We start from the raw sequence: 10075 nt of genomic DNA on the forward strand, positions 1-10075 counted from the left end.
AAACGAACATGATTTAATTATATGGACAAAGAAGCTCCACAATGCAGATTAATTCTCTGTAATTACACTCTAAAGTCCATTATTACTAGGAAGGCATGACAGTCACAGGCTCACTTTTAACTCGTTCTCTCAGTACATTTCATCAAACTGGGGTTCCATCTTTGGGTGAAGCAGGAGGTTTATCTTCTTCCTGCACCCCGTCAGAGGAGGCAGCCGTCACTAGACTCTGTGCCGTCGTCTCCACCTCTGCACAGCCCAGTCCAGCTGAGGCAGAGCTGGTGCCCAGGGCCGGCTCCATCACATCCTGGGATTTGGGGGTCTCAGTCAGCGGCAGGTTGAAGCCCATCTTCCCTCCCACGCTTGCTCCGACTACAGGTGGCGGCGTGAGCGTCTTAGCGTCGTCATCCCCGTGAAGCCAGTCCATCTTCTGGCGGTGCTGCTTGACTGCATCGTCCACCCGGGCGTCGATCATGGCCTCGGTCAGGACTCCGTCTTCAGAGGAATAGGCCGCCGCCTACGGAGAGAGAGAGAGAGAGAGAGAGAGAGAGAGAGAGGTGCACGATTGTCTTCATCACACCAACAATGTGCGGGTCATAATGGGTGATGGGAGGACGGAGCTTCAGAGGCAGACCTGCCAGGCCACTCCCAGCTTGGAGATCTCACGTCCTGACATGCCTTCGGTCCTCTCAGCGATCTCTGAGCACTTTTTACCATAATCGAACTGAGCCAGCTTCATCCTCCTGCAGGACACACGAGCGGGTGAAACCCATCATCAGTGCAGGACCCGTGTCCCCGTCCACATCATCAGAACAGGCTCCACTCACTGTCGCCCTGAAGTGGCCGGTTCAAGCACGTATCGGTCGAAGTACAGGCGAACCAACCGCTCCCTCTCCTCCAGGCCAGGAAGAGCAAAATTCACTATTTCGTCTATACGGTCGTTTATGGCCCAGTCAAACTGCTCCGGTTGGTTACTGGCCAAAACCAGCATGAACCTGGAAAAGAGGGCAGCACAGGAACACAATGTTAAAACTAGAAAGGCGCCGACTTTTACAATCTACGCTGTCATTTTCTCATCCAGTGTCACAGCCCAACACGTTTGCTTTCCTCCACAATTCGTGCCAATACATTCCGCGTGCAATGGTCTTAAACGGACAGTAGATGGCAGTAGCGTCACAGAGAGGCCATGAGACACATGAGAGGTGAAGAAGCCAGCAGCAGGACATACATGAGAAACGACCTTCAAACCGTCGGTAAATCCACATTCTGTCACCACAGTCGCATGGGAGTTCGTTTATTACAACGAATCGACTTTTTTGTCATGTTTTATAAACTCAAAAACGCCTGGTTTCTGCCCGTTTTATACAGCGCTTTTGACATGACGGGATCTGCGAGCCGGCCCCATAATGGAGGAAACTCAAGAACAGTCGAGATGGCACCACCAGAAGCCAATCAAAGTTGCAACCAGCCCAGAACACTGCATTGACACATGTTCTTTAACAGGATGAAAGTGAGAACAATCTTCCCACCTGGTTAATGCTACATGCATCATACATGTGTATTACGTTTAACAGAGGTGGTCGACAGTCAAACCCGAGGTAAAGAAACGTACTTGTTGCTCTGTTCTCCGGTGCGATACAAAAAGGCATTGAGAGTGGCCCGCAGGTCCTCACTGATCTTCTCCTGCATGCATCAAAGTGAACGTAAAATTGTAGCAATGGTGTTAGCAACAGATCTGCTGTGGATAGGCACACACTTACAGTGGACCTCTTGCGTAGAAATGCATCAGCTTCATCGACAAACAGCAGTAAACTAGGACGGAAGAAAACACGATCATCACAACTGTCATGTTCCTCACACACAGTCAGGCTCAGCATCTCACCCGCGTCGACTGGTGGCGGCCCAGTCAAAGACTTTGTGCATAGCAGTCACACCATCCCGACCCATCGGTGCTACATCACCCCCGGTCATAATCGCGTAGTCCATCCCAGAGTGCATTGCCAGCTTCTGCTCAGAATAAAAAAAAAAAAACACACAACAATTGAAGCAGGCTGATAACTGGACTGCGCCTCGCTTTACTTCAGTACCTTTGCAAAGAGAGTCTTGCCTGTGCCAGGGGGCCCGTACATTAGGATGTTTCTGTACAGGCCATTATTCTGTCTGGTGTTTCGCGTCGCAATGGCTACATCACGAACACGCTCTTCCAGTGAAGGCTGACGGAACATTTACAAAGCTTCAGCGAAACATGAAAAACACTTCTGCATTTGAGTTCAGTCAGACACTTACATTCAACACGACTCCTTCAAGGGCATCCTGAGGTTTGCTCTTCAACCGTTTGGCAGTCTGCACAATCAAGACACAGCCATTCAGAGCAGGAAATGACGTGACTATTTCTCAGCGAGAGGCAGCAGGTTTCTCACCTTGATGGGATGCTTGATGGCTTCAGCAACAGTGAATCTAGAAGTCTCTCGCACCAGGGACGGCTTCCCCAGCCTTGCCTCGATGTACCTCCCTGCCACCCCAGTGGCATTTCTCGCCGAGTACACGCCAACGGCAAGAAGCGTCAGTCCTGCGACCTGGTGGTGGAACATCTTGTTAGGTGAAAAGAAAACCCCCGATTTCATCCTGATGCCCATCTGTTCTTGATCGCGACTTAGAGACAGAGTTTTCTGGGTTTTATTTATGGAGTCACTCAGCGAGGTGCCACAATAATGTGATATACTTCAGGAGTCTTACTGTGGCAGTGACTTTGTCCCAGTCTGACACAAAGGCCCGGAATCCTTCACCAAACACGGCCCCCGCCGTTCTGCAAACAAGAGCGTGATGTAACAGTCTGCTCACATGAAACTACTGGGTTCTCCTCTTACTTGATGGACTCCAGGACCGTCTGCCTGTGTTCCGCAGCCTTCAGGCGGATTTGTTCCCTGATGATGTCGGCGTTCTCTCGCTCCGTTTTGGCCCGGGCCTTCGCCTCGGCTTCCACTCGCATCATCTCGTTCTTGTGCCTCAGCTCCATCTCGTGCTCGATCGTTGCTGGAATTGCAGTTCACCTCCACTCAGCACCTAGGCCTGTTCCACTGAGACGTGGAGCGAACGTGGCCTTACCTTTTCTCATGGCCTCTTGTTTCTGTACGGACTCCTCCTGCCTGCGAAGGTTCTCTTCGTTCAAGGCTTGCTGTTAACATACCGTCATCATGAGATACGACTTCAATCTGTTTGTATAATTCAAAAAAAAAAAAAAAAAGAAGCGCTCACCTGTTGCCGGAGTTGGTCCTCATATCGCTGCCGAGCCAGCTTGTCTTGGTACTGAGCCCTCTGGTCCAACATAGCAGACAACATCATCATCATCACACATTAGAATGTTGCAGCAGGTAACGTCTCCTGCAGTTTCGTCTCACCGCTTGATGCTGCTTAGTTTCCTCATTCAGAGTTTTCCTCCTCTCTTCAGCCTGGATCTTGATCTGATCGCCTTTGAGCTGCTCCACTGCTGCCTCGTACTCCTGCCATGTTCACACACCAGGTGAGGACAACAGTACCATATAGTACTACACTGCAACTTGCCCTAACAGCAAAACAATGCTTTAAACTGGAAGGACTTCTACATGTTTTGCCAACTATTACGTTTTGTTCAATACAAATATGTAGCTATTTGTTTAGATAACATCCCCTACTGATGGCGTTATCTGTCTATCTTAAAACAACAAACAGTTCAATACACTGTTGTCTTCTCCCCCTTTTCTTTCTTGACTTTCCTGTCACACAAGTTTCCAACTGCAAACACTGTAGAAATGGAGAAGCATCTCATGTGAAGTCAGTGGATTGTCAAACGCCTCTTTGCATGGCAGCACCACAGTTTATTGAAAGAGACCATACCACCCCAGCGTGACTCTTCTCTGTACCTTTATTTTGGTCTGGTGTTCCATCTGTGTCGTCTGCTCCTGCATCCGAGCCAAATCCAGAGCTTCTTTTGCATGTCCTGCAAGACAGTTGGCGACCAAAAACAGCTGATGATTGTTTGCGTCACATTAATACTTAACGTGAATCTGTGAGGGGAAACCATTGACTGACTCTTCAGCAACGCACCAACGTGCCTTTCATTGGCCACATCCTCCAACTCAAACACAGTGGATGACTTCTACGACCCAGGTCAGACTGTGTTTTGCGGGAGGCGCACACGTTTTATGATGTCAATGCCATTGTAACTAAAGGCAGGGTCATCAGTGCGGTGGAGGCAGTAACGGCCACACGTTTCAGCAGAGTAATACAGACTTAACTACACTATAACTTGCAGGTCTGGGCCTCGCCATCTGAAGTGTTGCATCACAGAACAGGCGAACATGTGAGAACCGGTTCGAGTGCGATCAAGCAAGACACTGCCAGAACACCATGCAAGCGCAAACACCGAACACTCACGAGATTTGTCCAGTTCTTTGGCCGCTTGAGCAGCTCTCTCCAGCCCGGTGGGATCGAAGTTGCTCCATTTGTCCTTGGGTTTATCTCCTCCACCGCTCGAGCCCCCGGCCGGCGGAGGAGGTGGAGGCTGGACCGGGAGACCGGGAGGCGCCTCAGGCTGCCCTTTGTTCAGGCCAAAAAGCCACGACATGGTAGAGTGTGCGGAATAAATGTAAAATCTCTGTGTCAGTAATTAGCAGAAGGTTGCAGCAGCCAAAGATCTGTCACTACACTCGTGTCACGCTGCTACCTTCTGCGCAGGCGCACCAAAGTAGGCACGCCCTCGTGAATAAGACGTGTCCTGGTTGGCTGGAAGGCAGCAACTCCACCGCTCATTGACTGTGGCGTCTAGCGTTTTTCACGCACGTCACGTGCTGGCCACGCCCAAACTTGCGACGGCAACGTCAGAGGGTAAAACGTCGATGTAGCGCCCAAGAAAAAAAAATCAATTCCTTGCAGCAATTTGAAAGAGGACTGACTTTTTGACCTTCCGAGTCGTTATGAAGGACAACCACCGATTAAACCAGTTATACCTATCAAACCCAAGCAGGATTTTCACACATACAATTATATATATTTTTTAAAGGTTTTATCTCTGCATTTCTCTACATTTTTATCATTTGTATGACTTTTAATTCCAAGGTATGGACATACATTATGGACAATAAATTCTTATGTACTATCTTTAACATTAACATTAATTCTTGAACATGTCAATGCATGTGAAATATGTCTTGTGTGTCATGTTCCGTTTATTTAAATTGTTTTCCTTTCTGCTAATTAGCATTTAGGACCAAATTAATCAATTAACATTTTCATCAGTTTAGTATCCATTCATGTTCCACCCTATGTTTGTGATGGAGTATGTATTATTGGATTCTATTTTAATTATAATAAATGTGATATTGAAGACCATTACTACAGCTTTAAAAAGCATGATGGACAACAGAAAATTAGTTTTTTAAAAATACCATCCTTTAACTTTCACGCCCCATATATGAATATAAATGCGAGGATCACAACGTCGAACAAAGAAACCAGCTCCACGAAATGAAGATGAATACAACCATCATGATTGTTTAAAACATATTTACATCTGGACAAAACGTTTCAATATTGCAGTTGGAGATTATTTGGCAGTTTATCAGATGGTCAGAAGACAGGAGCAGATGCACAGTTGACATCATGTTTAGAAATGAGCTACACTTCTGCTTGAGTGAGATGTATCTGTTTGTCAAAATATAACCTGTAAAGGAGATTAAAAAAACATTGACTAATACCATTGGAATTTGTATTAGTAACAGCAAAGAAACAACATAACCTTTCCAAAGTCTTTGCAGTTTAGCGCTTGCCATATAAATCATTTTAATCACTCATACACAATGAAGGTAGAGTCAACAGGCAGTGATCGACAATTGACCATCCAGAATCTTCTACCAAAGTAACACACACCGTGAACATTTCCTTGCAGAAGAATAATGTTGAACCCAGCAAAAATGTACAGTCACTGTAATAACTCATGATCTTGTCTGAAACCAAATCAAGTCCACTAGTGGGTCCACATGACACGGGAGAAGACTCCAGCAGGCTCTTTGCCGTCACCAAGTGCTGCACGGAAACCTTCCTCCCGTCGAGCCTTTGCCAGCTTGGTAAGGGCCGCGAATGTTCTGGGCTCTGTGATGGCTATTTCACTGAGAACACGGCGGTTGAGGTTAACGCTGCTCTGTGGAGAGATTCCAAAACAAGTGTGACAAGAGCGAAATGCCATGTTCAGGAGGAACACCCACATTGGCTACGGTGGTGTATATACCTTTGTGAGGTTGTGCATGAGGACGGGGTACTTCATGCCATGCTCTCGTGCTCCTGCAGCGATGCGTGTGATCCACAGCTGGAAAATCAGAAAAGAAGACATTGTTGATTCAGATTGTTGCCTTCTGAGGTTTTAATGAGAAGCATCAACATCATTTGAAACGCGTTCTGCTTGACTCTTTTCAGTCTAAAGTATCAAATGCGATTCGTTCAGTGCAGTTCATTGTCCATTTGTCCAATTTTCATTAAATGTTTTATCCAGTTTCTGTTTGTGTCAAGAAGTCAATAATAACCATCGGTTAGGTTCTTCTTATCGCGCCCCGCTGTCACTTACCGTTCTCATGTTGCGTTTCTTCAGTTTCCTCGCTTTGGTGGCGTACACGAACGCCCTCCGGACCGCTCGCACAGCCAGGGTGTAGCAGCGGTTCTTCCTGCCCCGAAAGTGCTGCGAGGAAACGGACACTTGTATGAACCATCACTGACAGTGTTTGACCACGGTGACTCGCATGCAACGCGAGACTCGACCTACCCGCGCATGCTTGAGAAGCTCCTGGACCTTCCAGTATCGGTCAGGTCCGCGATTTCTCACACAGTATGACAACGTGAGAAAAACCATAGTTTATAACGGTGGAGAGCAAACGTGGAACACCCGGTGACCTCAGCCGCGCATGCACGCACTAAACAACTGTCGCTCTTTTGCTTACGCTCGGCAGAGGGGTGCTTGTTTTACAACACTGGAAAACCCGCGTCCTCCTTTGTTCAAGGGATATAGCGCTTATTAACGCGTCTGTTCAGTGAATATACTTTTTTTATTCGTGTACCTATTGCATATTTAGAAGCGGAATATAATTAATGTACCTTTTAACTGGCTTTATCGTTGAATAATCTTGACCGGGCGGTTTGCGAAATCAACCAAGCGCCCCTGTTGTTGACGTCACGCAGTGGTGGTTCAGAGGTCAGTGGCGACCCAAAATGTCGGTGGGAGCGCTCACGTCCTTGAGCCGCTGTGGCCTCCAGGCTCTTCGGTCTCCCGTAGGATTGGTGGTGAGTTTAGTACTCCCGAGAATGTTTAATATGACCTTTCATTTGAACTGTATGGATGAGGAGAACATTCACAATGGAGTACGAACTGTACAAACTTGCTCTGTCTGGTAGCTGTAGCTAGTGTTACGTAGTCGGCCAGCTGTTAGCTTTTCATGCTCAACACTCTCGTAAATGACTATTAGACGTTTTAAACTCGTTTTAAACTTGTCTTGTTTGTTTGTTGTAGACGCCAGACATATGAAGAAATCATTTTGTACTGAAAGGGATTTAAATCGTGTATAATGCTACTTGTTCATTTTTAGCAATGGAAACATTCCCGTTGTCGTAGAAGTAAACAAACATGTACAGCTTGAAGTGTTTTCATTAACAAATAAGTATGTTTGACTTCATACCTTGTGCAAAAAATATGTAATATGTTTTATATTTTTTTAAATGCCATTAAGATAAATTTTACAATTAAAAAAGTGAGCCAAATTTTGGAGTGTTTAAGGCATCCACTGCCTTAAATGTGAGTGAAATTAGCAATTTTTAATTCTCTCATGAAGTAATCGCTTGGCTGCTCTCATTTAATAACTTTTCTAAGCGGCTACTTTGTGTGGTTCCAGGCCGTCAGGTATGTCCAGACAGCAGCTGCCCCTGCGACACAACCCCGGATCAAGAAGTTTCAGATATACAGATGGGACCCTGACACTCCGGGAGACAAGCCTCGCATGCAGACCTACGAGATCGACCTCAACACGTAGGTTTCATATTCGCTGACATCACTGCGTGTCATCACTGCGTATGACGCTGGTTGCTTTAAATGTAATAATTCTATGTTTAACGTAAACTGAACCTCTAAAATATAAAAGCTCAAAATCGACACCCGTTCAACCAGACAAATTCAAGTCAAGTTTAATTACAGAAAAAAAATGTGATAATTAATGTTCACCAGGAGCTGAGGAATGATTCCGTTGTCTCTGGTCTTCACAGATGTGGGCCCATGGTTCTAGACGCCCTGATTAAGATCAAAAATGAAATGGACTCCACACTGACCTTCCGTCGCTCCTGCAGAGAAGGTTGCCGCCGCGTTTTTTGATTTAAAAATGTGTCTTCATCTTGACGCACTGTTACATGATGGCCATATGTGTTGTGTTGTTAATGTAGGTATTTGTGGATCATGTGCTATGAATATCAATGGAGGAAACACGCTGGCATGTTTGAACAAAATCGACGGAGACCTGAATAAAGCCACCAAGATTTACCCGCTGCCACACATGTATGTGGTCAAAGATCTGGTCCCTGTGAGTCTTTTCTCCAACCAATATGTTCCCTTATCATGTCTGTTGGGTCCTATAAGTGGCGTTCGACTCTGTTCTTGCAGGACATGAGTAACTTCTATGCCCAGTACAAGTCCATAGAACCGTATCTGAAGAAGAAGGATGAGTCAAAGGAGGGGAAGGAGCAGTACCTGCAGACTGTGGAGGACAGGCAGAAGCTGGTACATCACCGCTGTTGAAATTAATAGAATGAATGTTGTGAGTTCATGTTTTGTTCTTGTCTTTGTGCAGGACGGTTTGTACGAGTGCATCCTGTGTGCCTGCTGCAGCACCAGCTGTCCCAGCTACTGGTGGAACGGAGACAAATACCTGGGACCGGCTGTGCTCATGCAGGTGGGGTTATTAAAGCCTGCATGATGGACAGTGGCCAAGCTTCAATGTGTTCACTTCCTGGTGCCATTCAGGCTTACAGATGGATGATTGACTCTCGAGACGACTTTACCTCTGAACGTCTGTCCAAGCTGCAGGACCCTTTCTCTCTGTACCGCTGCCACACCATCATGAACTGCACCAAGACGTGTCCCAAGGTAAGGAGCTAAACTCTGGAGCAAACGCTAACAGGTGACAACAGCAGTGGCTCCCTGAATTACAAGAAGACTTCACTGCCCTCTGTTGGGCACCGATGGAATAGTCAGCCTTGTGTTTTGACTTGCTCATGATGAACATCCATCGTTGTATTGATCAGATAACCTGGAATGTTGCGTCTTCACAGGGACTGAATCCAGGAAAGGCCATTGCTGAGATCAAGAAGATGATGGCCACATACAAGGAGAAGAAGGCGGCGGCCGCCGTCTGAGCTCTCACTCCTCCTGCCCATCCTCGCCCTCCAAAATTAAGTTATGTATCGATGAAATGGTATCGAGGGTGTGACCGGGTCAACACTCGGGTCTGTGGCCAGGCTGACGACCCCACAAGTCTGAGGAACGTGGGGTCATTCAAACGCACATGTACAGAGTAGCCGAAGAGGAGAAAGGTGTGACTCTAATATGTAGAGTGTGAGAGTGTGTGTGTGAGAGAGATGCTGCGTATCTCAAACCCATGTATCTGTGGCCACCTTCGCCGCTCAGTTCAACAACTCCGACAGTCAACTGTACTCTGTTTTAATTAAGAATAAATCATTCTGAATCTTATGTGTCTGTTTTCGTTCTTTCTGAATGAAGGTGTAACCTTGTTATACTGACCTCTGACCTCACAGAGTCATCTGCCTGCAGGCTGGATGTGGCTGTGTAGCTAGGATTCCAATGTCTGGCATGATCTGCTGTTCTGCTGTTGGTACCTGCCCTGGTTTCGAACACCAGAATTGTAAACCTCATCCACTGTAATGAAGAGTAACTTGATGATGAAGTCACTGACTCGGCTCGCGACTTGATCCCAGTTCTTAGTAAACAAGATTGCAGGACCACAGCCACTTTTAACTCTGTTTTGGGGCTGTGGGAGGAATCTATCTTGCAATC

The 10075-nt window shown here is 46.7% G+C and overlaps 3 protein-coding genes across 3 annotated transcripts; 1 reads left to right on the forward strand and 2 right to left on the reverse strand.

The window, feature by feature from the left end:
- Nucleotides 1–10: 10 nt before the first annotated feature.
- On the reverse strand, nucleotides 11–4699 carry atad3 (ATPase family AAA domain containing 3). The gene is made up of 16 exons (XM_053868020.1): nucleotides 4411–4699; nucleotides 3897–3973; nucleotides 3396–3497; nucleotides 3253–3312; nucleotides 3103–3172; nucleotides 2865–3030; nucleotides 2734–2803; nucleotides 2418–2573; nucleotides 2284–2340; nucleotides 2085–2210; nucleotides 1880–2004; nucleotides 1758–1809; nucleotides 1610–1680; nucleotides 825–992; nucleotides 632–740; nucleotides 11–514 (listed from the first exon to the last, which is right to left on the reverse strand). The coding sequence occupies exons 1-16, from the start codon at nucleotides 4598–4600 to the stop codon at nucleotides 143–145; spliced, it is 1971 nt and encodes a 656-aa protein (XP_053723995.1). The 5' UTR covers nucleotides 4601–4699; the 3' UTR covers nucleotides 11–142.
- An 808-nt stretch (nucleotides 4700–5507) lies between these two features.
- On the reverse strand, nucleotides 5508–6938 carry mrpl20 (mitochondrial ribosomal protein L20). Its single transcript, XM_053868063.1, has 4 exons — nucleotides 6788–6938; nucleotides 6593–6703; nucleotides 6260–6337; nucleotides 5508–6172 (listed from the first exon to the last, which is right to left on the reverse strand). The coding sequence occupies exons 1-4, from the start codon at nucleotides 6872–6874 to the stop codon at nucleotides 5999–6001; spliced, it is 450 nt and encodes a 149-aa protein (XP_053724038.1). The 5' UTR covers nucleotides 6875–6938; the 3' UTR covers nucleotides 5508–5998.
- Nucleotides 6939–7207: 269 nt separating this feature from the next.
- Nucleotides 7208–9751, forward strand: sdhb (succinate dehydrogenase complex, subunit B, iron sulfur (Ip)). The gene is made up of 8 exons (XM_053868044.1): nucleotides 7208–7302; nucleotides 7908–8041; nucleotides 8275–8360; nucleotides 8449–8585; nucleotides 8666–8782; nucleotides 8853–8954; nucleotides 9026–9148; nucleotides 9334–9751. The coding sequence occupies exons 1-8, from the start codon at nucleotides 7231–7233 to the stop codon at nucleotides 9415–9417; spliced, it is 855 nt and encodes a 284-aa protein (XP_053724019.1). The 5' UTR covers nucleotides 7208–7230; the 3' UTR covers nucleotides 9418–9751.
- Nucleotides 9752–10075: the final 324 nt, after the last annotated feature.

This window comes from Synchiropus splendidus, chromosome 6 (genome assembly GCF_027744825.2).
Source record: "Synchiropus splendidus isolate RoL2022-P1 chromosome 6, RoL_Sspl_1.0, whole genome shotgun sequence".
NCBI lineage: Eukaryota > Metazoa > Chordata > Actinopteri > Syngnathiformes > Callionymidae > Synchiropus > Synchiropus splendidus.